Genomic DNA, 16,477 nt, shown 5'->3' with positions numbered 1-16,477 from the left:
CCATCCTTGTTCATCTCTTCTTTTTAATGGAGGGGGGGGGGGGGGTCACAGTGCAGAGCATCCGAACACAAACATGCTGAAATGGAAGGTAGTGAATTAAACATGCATGTTCTTTCTGCCTTGCTATAACCCCGGGGGGGGGGGGGGGGGGGTGCCTTCTGGGGTGTCTGCATATTTGCATGTGTGCCACTCTCTCTGTGTGTGTGTGTGTGTGTGTGGCCTGGGATGCCCCATATCAGTGGGGGCCATTTGCCCAGTTTCTCTGCCGAGCCGTTTTAATATTTAACACCTGCTCCCCACACCTGCTGTCACTTGCAGAAGATACAGTGCAGCGTCATTCAGGCGCCAAGTCCTCGCCTGCGCTCGGGCGATTACCTCCTTCCTGTCTCTCTGTCTCCTCCTGCCCCATGCCTATGGCTGTTCTTTCTCCATCTCCTTTTTTGTTCTCTTCACATTGCCTCGTCTCTCAGTCAGCGGTTAGCTTCGACTGTTAGCATCAGAGCACACACTCAGACGTCCTCGCTCAATCTAACATTATGCAAAATATTAAATTCAAGGTTTTAGGATGATGGCTTTGTGTTAGTTTGTGAGAGGTAGCTGGATGATGTGGTTACTATGGCGACTAAACCAGACTAGGCTACTTAGTTCTGTTCTGCCTGTCTCTGGCCGTATTTACACCGCAGGTATTGATACCCGGTTCCTCGATGAGGCTGACGATGACGGATCGAGTCCTCATCATTCACCGGCGACTCCTGCTGCCTCCACGCAAAGACGACTCGTTTTATAACGCTGTTCATGTGTCAGAGCGATGTTCATCCACACTGGCATTCACATGTTGTTTCCTGAAAGGTCACCATCCACGCTAAAACCCGAATGAATAACCTTCACTGGGAGATGTTTGAATGCCTTCTTATTTCAACAAAGGGCAAACCTATGCTTGAGGTAAATGCAGCTGCATGTTCACACTTCAGGTCTTTGCGTTTACGTCGTTTTATTCCTGTTGTCTCTCAAACGGACATGCAGAAAATGTTATTTTGGTTTAAAAAAGACATTTGTGGTTTGAAAAAGAAATATCTCACAATCTTTTAGGAAGGAAATAACATTTAGGATGGGAATAACATTTATGGAACCAGTAGTACAGACCGCAACAAGTGACGATGGGCTTGGATGGATCCAAACAGAGAAAATTAAATTAACTGCCACAAATCCAACGACCAGGGACATGCTGGTTTTCAAAAAACGTATATATAGTTTTCTCCTCCCATCTGCAATAAAAAACACAGCTGGACACTATTGATTTATTTTTTTTGAAAAGGAAGCGTTAATAACCTCAGGTTATTAAAATAAAAAACTGCAGGCGGGCCGTCGACTGGGGGCCAATGTGGAGAGAACGAGATGTGTAAATATAATGGCTAAGTATGGACTTCATCTCCCACCGATTGATTTAAGCACCTGTGCCGAGGGACGTAAAATAAAATGAAAAAGGATTTAAATAAACTGACCGGCTATGGATCGCGTTGCATTTTAAAGCATCCTGCCTGCCATATACTGTGATGTCTGTAAGCTCGCAGCTAACTGCTACAGAGAGCATCATTAATGCAATATCAATGCAAATGGAACCTAAACTTAAATGCATGATGCAGTTCTGGAAAAAGACTAAAATTGTACAAATCAAATATAATTAATTTATAGGCTACGCAAAAATTCCCAACTCGCTGGACTGGACCTTCATAAAAGCAAAGATTCAGTCAAACGATGCACAAATATCACCTTTAAATATAACGCTTTTATTATTCTTATTTATTATCCTTCCATATGTGAGGCAGAACTCCTCGTGTTGGAGATAAACACTGGGCTGATCGGAACAATAACCTTTCGGTGTAAGACGCTGTTTAAGCCTCCCCAACCACTTTCTATGTGCTTGTTTTTGATCACATATAAAGCCCAGGGTAAAACTGTCAGTATTATGAGTCGGCTCCTCTTGACATCAGCCGGGCAGCAGGAGAAAAACCTCCTGTCAGTCAATGCTTATATCGGACAGCTTTATGGCCCGGCTCGCGGTGCAGCTGCCCATCCGCAGCAGCCTAAACTCGTGCTCTATTCCGGCAGCGATGTCGATTTTGACACTGACAACCAGTGGCGTTCAGGGGCAGGAATAGGTTGGCCTTTCCCCTTCTGGGTGCAAATTGCCCTTTACAGCAGGAAATCCAAACTTTTGGAGGCCCCGCCCCGGCCCTTTCTCAGGGCGTGACCTTCCGCTGGCTCGCTTCAGATAAAGTTAGGGCTCTTATTAATTTATTGTTCACCAATGCCCTGAAAACCGCCTCAGTAAAACAGCTGACAACATGTTATAAAACGCAGAAATAATCCACAGAGACATCGGTGTGCCTGGAGTGGGAAGTCTTTTTGACTGTCGGAAATGCAGACATCAATGGGGGGGGTCTTAGTTCATTAGAGTCAAACAAATGTCTCAAAAAGAGACTCCTTGATCCACTGAAGGCAAAAATACATCAAATCAGATCCACGTAAACTTTACGTTGTAAAGCATTCCCGAACACACACGACAGGAAGTGCGGGCATCAAACTCATCGAACAACACGCCAGTGTCTTATCGAGGCAACGATGCCGACGAGGCGCAGGAGAAAACGGAGGATTATTACCGACCGCTGAAATATACCCGTCCTGACGGCGCCGACAGGGAGGCAGAAGCGCCTGATCCTGCGAGAGATGTCCAGAGTCGATAGACGACAGAAGAGATAATTAGACGCCCCGATTAGCTCCCAGATTGATCCAAGTTGCCTCCGCGTATTAAACGTCAAATGAAATGAAAGTAGACGTGAGCAAACTTCTCACATCGAGACGCTTGATATCAAACTGCGTCTGAGATTATATTGCTTTAGCTTTCTGACTGTATGCGGGCGTATTGATTGCAAGCTGGAGCAACGAATTCCAGATATCGTCCTCTCGGTGCAGCACCGCTGCGACTGCCTCCGCGCTGAGTCTATCCGTCTCCGCTGGCAGAGAGCATCGCTTATTGTTGTTTGCTCGCTGGAAGCGGCTGCTGGAGATTGTCAGCCTCTCCTCGGCAGAGCCGCTGCAGCTGTTGAGCATCCGCGGCAGCCGTGTGACGGAACAGCAGGACGTCGCCATCAGCCAACAGGTCCCTCGGTCTCACGTGCAACGAGACAATCCCCTCGGCTGGACCTGCTGTCTTTACACCTGTTTGTGATGATTAAAACACACAATGGTGTGTTTGCACGAATATTCACGGATCACGCCGAGGTCAATCTGTCGGTTCTGATCGCACACACATCAGGCTTCTGTGTCGTGTCTTCATTTTTCATTCACCACACTCCTTCAAACGCATTCCAGCTTTCCCCACTTTCATGTCCTTTTACCTTTAAGCCATCCTCCATGTCTTTTACTTAACCTCTTTCTTCCCATCACCTCGTTCCCTTTCCTTTTCTCTTGTCATCCCCCTTTGCATTCCTCCTCCTCTCACGCCCCAGTTAGGGAGTACAATGAGATGGCAATGGCAGGGCCCTCGTGCGTGTGCGTGTGCGTGTGTGTGTGTGTGTGTGTGATGTCACACCACAGCAGCTCCATAGTAACGTCTCTCTTTTTTTTTAAATCCCTGTCCTCACAAACCACACGGCTATTTTAAGATTATATAAACCTTTTCAGAACGGCTTCAAGGGGAAAGCTCGTGCGTGTGTGTGTGTGTGTGTCTGTGTTTTTAGAGAATAACTAAAAACTAAACTGCTTGCAATTATATGGTTAACGCCATACAGAAGATGTACATTTACAGCCTGTGTCGTTGGAGAAAAGATTTTATAGCTGGAAATTTCTAACTGCAGGGGTTTGAATTTAAATCTTTTCAGTTTGACTGAGATGATTTTTCACAAACGATTCCCAATCAGGTTGAATATTTAGACGCACAGTCAATGTCATGTCAATAAAAGCACGTAAAGTGTTTTTAAAGTGGCTCAAAGTATAATGCATGCTTGTTATTGCCATTGCATCATCATATCTCCTGTCTTGGTTTGTTTGATCTCCTTTCTTTCATGATATAACCTGCACAGAGAAGCTTTTTTTTTTAAGTATACCGCTTATGTGCTGATTGCTTTTAATTTTAAACGAACCAATCCAAAAAAAGAACCGGCTCGGCGTCTCCCTCTGGACTCCGAGGAAGGAAATGAAAAACTTTTCTTATTTAATAAGGTGATGAAAAAATAGTCAGAACATGAAGAGCCGCCTTTTGCTGTGTAATAAATTGGCTTTAAAAAAAAAAAAATGTTTCCATGGTGACAAGCTGGACTTCAGCACAATCTGGTGTTCTTTTTTTTTTTTGCAGTTTCTCAATATATTTCCAGTAATAAAATAACTTTTTACATACTACAACCAATGAAGCCGTGCATTTCTAGCTATTCTCCTTTTAGAATTTGCATTGTTCACGTTTCCATGGTTACGAGGATGATTCTGAGTGGGATTTGTTTCTTGGGCACAACTCAAAAACTTTATGTACAAATCTCAAATGTACTGAAGGACGCCTTTTTAGGTTTTTTTTTTATGGTGACATTAACCATCTCGTTTAGTGAATGTATTTGACAAGGTTAACAGGGACAAATGGAATAAGGGATCCTGAGTATTCCATGCTGGTTTCCTCCACCCCCAGCTCAGATATGAGTGGGCATGTGAGCTCAAAAGATACTTTATGCTTTGACGAGTAAGAGCACTTCACAATGGCGATTTGCGATAATCGCCATGAGACGCGAGACGTGCTGCTTCAGAACCGCCTGAGGGAAGGATCAATAAATGAAACTTCAGACTGTCATTACTGGACTAAGTGCTCTGCCATGTTTTCCATGTGAAATAACTTTTCTCACACTTGCTTATTCCTCCTGCAGATTTTGCGCGTATAAATCTCACTTGCCTCGATGCACAGATTTCATTGGCTGAGTAGTATCATAGATCTTCATAGTAAGGAGATTTACAAAGCGTGCAATTGGTCCGTTAGTTTCTGGGGGCCCGCCGGAAACTGCTGCATCAAAATGAATTATTCCTCAATAATGTATTGGTTATTGGACCGGCCATGTGTCGCCTGCCTAATAGTGACCTTGGGGGTTTAACAAGGGGGATGGCGTCCCCTCTCATCTTCTCTCATCCCCTCCCGGCCTCCTGATAAATGCGCCGTGCCGTCCTTCATTCTGGCACCAGTCCTCGCCCTACAAGCGTCCCCTGCATTTATTTTTTATTATCTCACACCGCTTTGAACTCCTCCTTTCTTAAGGGAGACAGCTTCCTACATAAAATCTACAAGCTGCCTCTTGACATTACCCCCACAAGCCTCCTGAAGGCGACGTCTTGATATTGTCAGCCCGAGCGCCGGTTCCGCAGTAAATAGCTGCATGGCCTGTGGGACCGGAGCAGCCAGTGTGTAATACATGCGATCGGCTTATGCCTTGAAAACATTCTCGGCGGCTCCAGGCTCGTTTCCGTGCTGCTGTTTTTGTGAATGTGTATCTGAACTGATGTGTTCGGATGGCGACGACGCGACGCATTCGTCTGAGCCGGCTAATGTGAGACAAGCAGTTCCCACCTGAATGTGATATTAGTCACTACAAGGCACTTCCCTGTCTTAGACTACATCACATCCATTTAGGGAATGTTGTCTAGACTCTTGCATGGGGTCCCCTCAGGGGTTAATCCCAGATAAAATGTCTCCAGCCTCCACATAGACATTTTACCGAGACTTAATTTTCCTTTCTCTGTTATGTTGACAGCCCCCAGCGGCGTGTAATAAAAGCGATCGATCTGCTTCGTGCGAGAAATGTCCGCGAGGTCCTGCTCACCGAGTCTCAAACTGAGGTGGACGAAGGTGAAAACCTTCCGTGTCAAACCCGGCTTGTATTTCACTGAAGGTCATGCATCCCAGCAGAGTGAAAATAAGTAAAACGCTTGGTAGGAAGGAGGGTGAGTCACTGCGTGGGGGAGAATGGGGGGAGAAATATGACCTGTTACATTTGCACACCAGCGTTCTGTATTTACGATCAATTGATCCCCCCCCCCCCCGGATGAAACGTCTGCAGCATTTGACCGTGAAGCCTTGGGAGAAGCGTCTCCAGCCCATCTCCAGTCTTCTCTCCTCCAGATTAATGTAACTCCATGCACATATGGATTAATCTGACTTCCAAGTCCTCCGCGCTGCCGGAACCGGAGCGTCGCTGCCAGGCTTACCAAACGCATCCACAAAGCTTCGTCTCATCTCCCTGTTGGCTTTCCCTCGCTCCGCCGCAGCGCAGATGTTGTTTGTTAGGTCTCCCTTTTGCAAGACTAACATTCTGCTGTTTGCCCTTGAGTTTATGAACGGGCTCTCCCCTCCTTTAGAGTTCGGCCTCTCTGCTCCTAACCGCTGCATGGAGGTTGTTTTGCAGTAATATTCCCGACCCTTTCATCTGGACTTGAAGCCCATTTTGCGCTCTTTAGTGTTGCAGATGTCCGAGGTTGTGTGTTCGGGGGGTTTTGTGAGTGCTTCTGAGCACCAGCAGTAAAAGCTCAATTATCGATTACATCCCACCAACACTGACGAGATGAATAAAGCATGTAATTATCTTGGACCCAATTCTAAATCATGTGGATTCATTCTTATGGGTAAGTCTCAGTTGTTGATCGTGCTGATTTTTAATGCTGATATTCGAACATCTATTTGTCAGGAGCTTAAAAATCATGTCAGAGATTCTCTCCACGCACATTTGTAAACAGTTCTTCGATAATAGCCCCATAATATGGAAACATAATCACGAACAGTTAACAGAGGTTCAGGAAAATAGCATCTCCATTAATAACGTGAACATCTGCTGTATAATTAAAGCGGCTCGTCACTAAAAGAGAACGCGCCTCACTGCGGGGCTTGTTTGCACCCAAAATGAAGCTAATCATGAAGGATGTCTTTTTATTTCGCCTCATTTTTCTTGATATTTGTCCTGGATCACAGATGAAAAACAGCATCGCCCAAAGCGTCTGTTAGGTTTCTCCTTTTTCCCCGGTTCTTTTATTATATATCATGTTGGAGGTGTTTATTCAATAATGAGTCAGGATTATAAAACGAATCAAGTTTACTGAAGGTATTCAGTAAGTACAAAGCTGGTAAGGAAATACAGCGCTGGACTCTCCTACAGACGCGGAAGCGGGACTCTGTAGAAGAGTCCCGAATGTTCTACGGCAGTGATCTTTATAGTGGGCATGAAAACACCCTCCTCCCAGGGGGTGCTTACACCCTCCTCCTGGGATGGGCCGTTAGGGCCCTAACTTATTCCCATCGTGTATCAGTTACAATGTGTGATACTTTATATGTGATTAATCTATGTGTGTGATTACCTCAGAGTATGTAGAGATAAAGAAACAAAGAGTGTTTGTGCAACCTGTGTATTGTGAGCGTGCATGCATAACTCAAATATCTAACACGTCCGTGTGCAGAGAGCGCTGTTCCCATGTTGGGTTGCTAGATGTGTGGTTTCCATGGGGTTTCAGATCAATAGAAACCATTACAAACAAATACCTGATAAACAAGAAGCCATCGTCACCGGGCTCAGACTGGGGATGAAAAATGGCCCCCCGAATTCCAAGACCCGCCAGCTGATGATCTAGGCGTCCCGCCTCAGACGCACAACCTGGATGAGACTTAAGTAGCATAATGATTAAATAACGCGTGTGTAATATCAATATAGTAAATGATGGTCAGCTACCTCCAGGGCGCTAATGCTAAGCTGAAGGTGTGAAAGTCGTGCTTCTGCTCGGCCACCGGCGACGCACTCGCTCAGTGTAATTGGTGCCCGAAGCGAGGGACGCATCCTCCAGAGCGAACGCTGTTGCAGGTGCACCACCGCCCTCCAACTTTTCGATTGTCTAACAAGCCAATTACTGCAACAGGCCTACAAAACAATCAGTCATAGTTAAGGAAGTGCTTCACAAAGTTGCAGGACTTGAGGGACCGGCAGCCATTGCAGCTTCGCTGTCTCGCATCAATCATCTCAGAGGGGAAAATGCTGAGGAGGACAATTGCTTATTTGTGTGTGCTGTTTTTCATGTTCAAATTGTAGTTGCAGATGAAATAATAGTTTTCATCAATTTTCCTTTCAGTTCTCTACAGTCGATTTTAAAACAGCAACTTGCTGCAGTTCATATTTAATGTGAAATCCCAGTTAATGTAGTTAAGCCATGCGGGCAGGAAACGATTACCTGCGTGCATGCGATGCAACGTTTCTCACCTGCATCCGCACCCATAGAGCGCAGGCACCAACCTCCTGACATCCGACTCCCGTGTGCATCACATGAGCAAGGGAGGAAAAGGAGGTGGAGGAGAGAAAGCAGCGAGGAAAGGTAGAGAAAGGGAGGTTTGAATTGTGTCAGAGTCGAAGCATGCTGCTGTCAGTTCCACTCCTCTTCCTCCATGTTAAGGAGGCTCTTCCTTTCTCCGAGGGGAAACACACCAGCTGGCCCCGGACAGAAAGAATAGATGGAGGGATACAGAGAGTAGAAGAAGGGGAAGAAACTGATTGGTTGGCGTTCTTTAGCTAAAGGCAGAAGTGATTATCTACCATGGAGTCGGGTTCCAGGAGTGCAGCGTTTCAACCAATCAGCAGAGCTCTTTCTCTTTCTTTGTTCCCGCGTCTCCTTCGACATTTTATTTTGTCCGTACCATACAAACGGCCCAAATGGGCGAGTCATCGATTGTGTCGAACATAAAGCCGACCGCAGGCGGAGGGAAGCGTCTCGGCGAGCGCGTAGCGACCCCGGAGTAAAACGCCACCGAATAGACGTCTTCAAGCTGAGCGGCTGCAGCTAATTAGCGAGCACTTGATATATTCATTAGATGAAAGGAAAGTCTTTCATCATCAACCCCCCCCCCCCCCCCCCTTTTTTTTTTACCAACCCACAAATCTTTTCATTCCAAATAATTGAGTACCGGGATGTGCGAGTGGGACCGCTGCCACGGCTTCAGGCGCCATCCTCTTCAGGCCTGTTTATTCCATTAGACTTCCCTGCATCGTGTTGGTGGAATTGCATATTCGGTAATTGTGGCAGTTAGCGTGCATTAAAGAGGAAGCTGACACCCACTCTCTGAGACAAGTCGATGAGTGAAGCTGGCTTCTGCTATTCCAGTAACCCCCCGTAGTCTGTTTGAGCACAGCGTGCGGACGCTTCGGGGAGCCGCCGCCTCGCGGCCTCGCCACCTGGGATGTTGGAAATAGCCGTGATGGGCACGCACGTGCCAGACCGGGGATCCTCCGGAGATACGGAAGCAGAGGGTGCAGAAAATGCAACTCTTCCAAACGGGAAGCTGTTTTGTCACCATGGCATTCAAAACGGAGGATTTGCTTCCTTCCCTCGGCCCTCTTGACTTTTCTTTGGATTGCAGCTGTGGTGTGAAAGAAAGACTCCACCTCTGGGACATCAGCGCGTCGTCCCTGCAAATCGCAGATGGTGCTGCTCTCCTGCACTTCTGGCTTCAGCAGCCGGTGGCCTCTGACCTCTGAGTCCCACCAGGTGGACGGTCAACGCCGTCCAATGTAAGGTTGCGGCTCTTTCACAAGACGAGGGAGCAGAATCAGGAAGTGCAACCGGCAATGAAACGGTCTCGGTCTTAAATATAAAAAGGTGCGATGGTGGGACAAATAGAGCTCCAGGTTTGATCTTCTTCTGTGGTGTTGGAACGCATATTTGCCGTTTTCCTTGGTCTCTGCAGATCCATGAGTACGGGAATGGTGTCAAACGCGTTAAAAACACCACGAGTTTTGAACTGATTGTAAGTTAACCAACAGTGATTATGATCATTCTGATGATTAAACGCCAAATATTATTTTTATTTGCTATAAATAAAAGCTTTACTGAGAGCGGTGCTGTTGTTGTTGTGGTGCTCCTGTTGCATTCACACAGCTACACACTCACACCTGAGTTCAGTCTAAGCAGCTCCGACGGAGGAGTCTGGGGGGGAGGGGGGGTCTTGCTCAAGGCCGCCTCGGCGGTAACGAGGGAGAGGCTAGCGCTGCCTTTCATGTTTGCCACCCAGATTTATCACGCCGCTCCGGCCTTCCGGTCACAAACTCTCTTCTCCGACCTTTAAAAGAAAAGGCCAGGGAGGCAGGGTTCGCCTCAGACTAGAGATGGGAGTCGAAGTGACACGTTAGTCAGGGAAAGCGTGTGGATTTCTCTGGCTATTTTCTTCCAGGTAAAGTTACGCGTGCGTTATTTTTCTTTAGATTCCCCCAGTCGATAATTCACACCAGCTGGCTGTGAGTCATAGTTCCACTTCTCTGACCTCCACATCCAGCTGTGACTCACTTCACATATTTCCAGCTCCGCATCAGGGAGATAAAAGCCCTCGTACTTTCTTAATATTCCAACATTCCCGCTTCCTCCCATATCGACACAGGAGGCTCCGAATCCCCTTCATGTTTCCCGTTTTCTTCCTCCCAGCCACGGACGCCCGACTAACGCTCCATCCTCCATTCGAGCTGCCGCCCTTGAACTATTTAATGCTTCGTATGCGGCGCTGTAAGAACGGCAGAGTTGTCACGAGATAAAGAGAGAACGGCAGAGTGGTGGAAGGATAGACAGAATAAAGGAGAGAAGGGTGCTGCTGCGTTTCTGAGGTGACGCCCGCTTTGGCAAGTCAAACTCCCTTCACTCTTCTGTTCCGCACTGCTCAACTGTGCGTGGGTTGTTGCTGTATAAATAACACTCTCAGAGCAAATCGGAGAGGAAGAGAGAGGCAATGAAAGCCGAGAAAGAGACGGTGAAGTAGGCAGGGGACGGACGGGGGACACGGGGGGGGGGGGGTAGAGAGGGATGCACTGAGAGGAGAGAGAGATGGTTGAGAGGGCTTGTGGAATAATTGAACCATATATGGTAACAGATAAGTGTGAGGATGAGAGAGGACGAACACGTGTGTGTGTGCGTGTGGCGGCCTGTCTCAGGCAGCGCTTGCATGACACCATCAGCATTAGTCACAGAGAAGATGATGAACAGCGTGGAGACGCCGCAGCAGCTCGTTGTTTACCTGGTGCAGGTTGTTGTTTGTGTCATTTGACTAATCACAGCTGTTCAGTCAGATTATCAGGCATCGTGTTCGGATTAGGATTTATGTGACAAGTATGTCGAAATATTGATAAAGGAATCCTTAAATTCCTCTATGAAGCTAAAATCCTTCTGTCTCTAGAAGTTCTATGTGATTTCTGCATCAACCAGAAAACCGGGCGACGCCATGGATTTGTCTCCTAAAAACATTATCGCTATGGATATCGTACTAAGCGATAAAAAAAAAAAAATGAAAAAATGAACTTGTTTGCAGGGAAGAATCGATCCGAACGCTGCGAACATTTGGATTTGATTAATTGCAGCCCGGCAGTGAGCATGTGTCGTGTGTGTATGTGTGTGTGTGTGAGAGAGAAAGAGAGAGAGAATATGCAGCAATATGGGCTGAGATGGCCGAGCTCGCTGCAGCGGTTTAATGATGGCCAGAGGTGCTGCTGGGCCAACTGATGGTGATGCATCCCGGAACATTGTTCTCCGGCGCTAATCAGCTGTTAATGGAACGGGGCTAGCTAGCAGACGATTTGGACCGGCGTAATCCGAAGAGAGGCCTACGCATCGCCACGGCGGTTAATGATGGCCGACGGTGCTTACAAGCCTGACACGTCCTCAAAGATTGCATTACAGATCGGCACGCTGCACACGCCTGCGTCGGCGCCGTCTGGCTCGTTTCAGCAAGACGGTTGTTTCGCTTGAAGACACCGCTGTGGTTGACGATAAAATAGCCCCGCTCTCGAAACAAGGTCCACGTCGGATCTGCATCGCGTGGCCTTCTTGTCAACAACCCAACGTCTTTTGGTAACGGCCATCCAGTCCAAAGTGACGCCGCTATCATCTCTATAATCGATTCCCGGCGTGGCAGAAAGCAGAATGACTGTTACACACGCCGCGCTGTAGGCGAGCTCTGCCGCCTTCAGGTGGAAAGGCGCTTGGCTGCAGCGATTAGAAAGCTTTTACAGACAATTTTAGAAATCACAGGAATAACTAAAATAGCGCAGAGACCTCCAACCTCCTCCAAGCAGCTCATTCTCCTCCTAACATGGTGATCTGGATCATCATCAAAGGGTTCTAGATTGTTCTTGGTATCTTTATACGCTAACCATGAAAAGTCGAGATTCAGAGTTGATTTTTGAATCCATAAATGGGTTTCGAAACGTCCTCTGGATCAGATCCAGAAGACGGTTTTCATGACAAAAAGCCTCCATCGTAAGTAAATGGGAAAATCCAGATTTTGTCATCACCAAATGTGAGCATTTGTTCCTCGTAACATTCCCAACATGTCCTGAAAATGTCATCAAGATCCGTCTCAACATTTTGAGTTATGTGGCTGACAGACAGACAAATTAAAACAAACCAATGCCTGCGATTTGAACGATGCGAGGGTAAATAAATAATAATCAGATGAGCCGGTGCCGAATCGGGGCTAGCCGAGGCTGTAGCAGGTAGCGGAGTGTCAAGCAGGCCGGTGGCGCCTTTTTGTTCTGGTGTCACTCGGCTGCTGCTAATTGCCTTAATTGACAGAGTGACCTAAATCTGAGAGTGGCTTCAGTGGATCAGCAGAACAGCTGGCAAACCTGCAGAGGGAAGGGGGGAGGAGGACGGAGGGGGGGGAGGGAGGAAGGATGAGATGGGAGGGCAGAAGGAAGAAATTAGGAGAGCGCATGCAGTAGAAGAAGAAATGTGGCTCCTCCTGCTCCGAACCACAGATGGTTCAAGTCGACTTCTTAAAGCGAGGCAACTCCGAAGGCCGTTAAGAAATTGTAATTTTCCAACCCGCTCTGGGTCTGGAAGATTTGTGGACTCAATTAAGCATCAAATGTACCATCAAGGCCAGATTTCAAACAGAACGACTGGAGAAGAGGGGTGGGAACAGCGAATCAAACGGATAAAAGCAAACACGAAAAAGGACGGGGGGGGGTTGGCGATGACATCATGCTTTTAGAGTGGAGGGCGGCCCCCGGGCCAAAGCTGAATACACTCCTAACAGTCTTGTGTACTTCCCTACGACTGAATTATTCAGCACACTCCTGATGGAGAGACTCACTGCGACTGTACGTGTGGGAGTCTGTGTGTGTGTGTGTGTGTGTGGGGGGGGGGGGGGGGCGCTGGAGTCCGTGCACCTGCATGCATGAACGCACTTGTGGAGAGAGCAGTAGAGGAGAATGTAAGTTTTTGTGTTAATGCAACTTCATTTGTGTGCTTAGAAGGAATGTAAAGAAAGAGGCTGCTTGAATGGGCTTGTATGGTGTGTGGGTGGGAGCAGAAGCGTGCGCGCGCCACGCACACACACACACCCACACACACACACGTCTGCTGAGCTAAATGCGTGTTTCAGTTTAGCTGCTTCAGATGGTTTTTGTTCCTCTCTGAAAAAGAAATAGAGCACTGCCAGTCCCATTTCTCCCCCATCTCACCAGACCGCTTGTCAATGTTGCTGCACACGCACACACACACGCACACACACACGCACACACACACGCACACACACACACACACACACACACACACACACACACACACATGCACACACACACGCACAGTAACACTGTCTCCTTCGCTTTTGGGTTTTGGCTCTGACGCTGCAGTGTTCCTCTCCGTGCCCCCATTTCATTTTGTGTGTGTCGTGGGTACCGTGTGTGCGCTTCTGCGTGTTTTTGGTGTCCGGGTTTGGGCGGCGAGTGTCGGGGGTCTGATTCTGTGCTAATGATCTCCCAGTGGTTCCAACTTCTGTAAAGTGCGTTGGGCAGGAAAGGAGGCGAGGAACGGAGGGAGGGAGGGAGGGAGGGAGGGAGAAGCAGGGCCTCGTCGTTCCCGAGCGGAAGCTGCAGCATCAACCCGGCTGGTGACGGAGTGATGGAAGGAGGGATGGATGGATAGACAGATGGATACAGAGCGCATGTGATGTGTGTCATATCTGCAATCTGCTCAGCGCATGCATGCACACAAGGAAGCGTCAGCCACAGGCAGAAGCTGAAGGCGAGGCTTTCTCTTGTTTCTTTTTTATTGGCATTTTCTTGCGTATCTCTCCCCTTCTTTCCTGTCTGTCTCTGTCCTTCGCCTCCTCCTCCTCCTCCTCCTCTCCCTGTCAACTCCCAGCTCATCTTCCTGCTTACGGACTGTGATGCATTTTGTTTTCTGAATGTGTTAGCACTTCCTCGACTTCCTCCCGTCCCCCAGGCCCTTGCCTTACCTGTCCGCCCCTCCCTTCCCCATCTGGCCTTGTAAATTAGCCCTCCCTTCCTCTTCTCTTTTTGTGCGCTCTGACCAGTAGGGCGCACCATACACGCAAAAGATCAAGATCTACAAGATTATCAGCATTTGTGTGTTTGTGTGTGGCGTGCAGGTTGGGCACCGACTAATAGGGCGTAGGTAATTCCATCCGTAGCCTATTATCTCCGCTCTGCTGTCTAATCGCCACTGGCTTGAAAGCATCTGCCGCGTTCGCTGCTCTGCCTCCCCCAGTGGACACTTAACAACTTTGCACATACGCTAGCAAACACACACATGCACAGCAGCAGAGATAATATACACACTGCCAAAAGTAATTTGTGCATAGGAGTGTGTGTGTTTGTGTGTTTATATGCCAGTGTGCGTCTGGCGGATGTCACACAAGTACACAACGCCCTGATATTCTGTATGCTCTCTTTTCCTTGGGGAGCTCTGCCTTCCTTTAATTAGTAAAGGAAATAGAGTTACTTATCTGATCATTAACACACACACACACACACACACACACACAGACACACACACGTGCCTGTGTGCTCTCATCCACATAGTCGACACCTATCCATTACCAGTGTGGTGGAATGGCAGAGCGTGGATTCACATTGTGGGTTCAGGCGTGTGTGTGTGTGTGTGTGTGTGTGTGTTCTAGGGAGAATTGAATCTGCTCCCATCTGTAGACTGACCATCGATTCGCCATGGTAACAGTTGATGGTGACTGTCGTGTACAGTGAGGAGAGCGAGTCCCCGGGTTGGCGACGGCGAGCGGAGGGAGACCACGGGTGGGGTTAAGCTGGTGGAATGGACACTGAGCAGAAGGCGTGTTAAAGAGCGGCGCCCTGTTGCTGCTTTCACTGAACGTAGCAACAAGATCTTTGTGTGTGTGTGTGTGTGTGTTTGAGAAAGCGAGCGTGGGTGCACAATATAGTTGTTGGTTTAAAAAGGCGCACACAGACCTGAGCGAGGCTTATATATAATGAACGAATGCCTCTTCAGCGACCGTTTTTCTTTCCTCTGCAGAATTAGTGATTTGTCTAACCCCCCCTCTCTGAAAAGCAAACCCTTCACTACTTCCCAGCTTTTCTCCCAGCGGCCACCCTCCTCCGCCCGGCCCCGGCAGACGTGCCCTCTGGAATCCCGTGCCGCTGTGCAAACTCATTCCGTGGTATTTAGCGAACACAGAGCCTCGGCTTAAGAAACGCTGGGCTAATGTGATTTTAACCAAGATGGGTATAAACCAATGTCTCAGGATTCTGCCGGCCCCGCAGCGCGTCTCGAGAAGCTGAAAGGCTAACGCTCAGTGCTTCGTCTAATTAATCTCCCGGCTTGTGGCGATCCTTTTGTTTCACGCTGGCACGGGACAGCCGCCCTGACCCGAACCCGAACCCGAACTGGTCGTCCTGTTCTCATACCTGCGGCGCATATAGCCTGCTTAGCACGGTCCAACGATCCACCCAGAGGTAGTCAGCCGGGACGGGCTGACTCACCGCTTTGCTGCCATTTTTACAGCAGGCCTAAGGTTTCCAGAGTCCAACAGAGTCACCGTCTGTGGGTTGAGAGAGAACGGGAAAGAGTACAAATCAAAGAGAGAGAGTGGGATTTTGTTTTTCCACCCAAAGGCACTTTTAGCTATAAATATCAAGCTGGAAATTCTTTGATTTGCCAATGGAGGCTGCCAGAGGAGAGAGGGAGGAGGATGCAGGGTCTTACGGTCCTTGAGCTGTTTTAAATTCATTAGGGGACGATCGGGGACGAGAGAAACCGAGGGACGGGTGGGGTTTGCTGGATGCAGGAGCATCTCTATCTCTCTGAAGCTCCATGAGTCAAACCGTTATTATTACTCAAACAGCAGCGGATGCACACACACACACACACACACACACACATCATATAAGGACGGATATATATAGAGTTTTTTCCGATGCATATCTGTGCATGTGTGTTTGTGTGTCTGTGGATGCCCCAGCCTGGGCCGACTCTTCCCTCCTAATAAGGCAGAGGTCTTTCAGCGCTCCGGCTGATCCGGCTGTAATCTCTCCTGAACAGGTGTTGTGATTAGCCTCTGCCGTGAGCAGCATCCCGACACCGGGATAGGCAGGGCCAGCCATGCACACAAACGCCGGCGACTACTCAGGAGACAGATTTAACCGGCGGCGGCGCTTGG

At 48.2% G+C, this 16,477-nt stretch overlaps 1 protein-coding gene across 1 annotated transcript in view; it reads left to right on the top strand.

The window, feature by feature from the left end:
* Positions 1-16,477, top strand: part of LOC137906773 (glutamate receptor ionotropic, NMDA 2A-like) — a 40,702-nt gene that overhangs the window by 1,669 nt on the left and 22,556 nt on the right. The window contains exon 2 of the mRNA XM_068751061.1: positions 3,022-3,160. Within this exon, the coding sequence (XP_068607162.1) occupies positions 3,022-3,160 (139 nt within the window). The remainder of the gene's footprint in view (positions 1-3,021; positions 3,161-16,477) is intronic.

The sequence above is a fragment of the Brachionichthys hirsutus genome, chromosome 17 (genome assembly GCF_040956055.1).
Source record: "Brachionichthys hirsutus isolate HB-005 chromosome 17, CSIRO-AGI_Bhir_v1, whole genome shotgun sequence".
Taxonomy (NCBI): Eukaryota; Metazoa; Chordata; class Actinopteri; order Lophiiformes; family Brachionichthyidae; genus Brachionichthys; species Brachionichthys hirsutus.
Note: the sequence above shows the minus strand (reverse complement) of the source record. Positions and strands in the feature narration are given on the sequence as shown.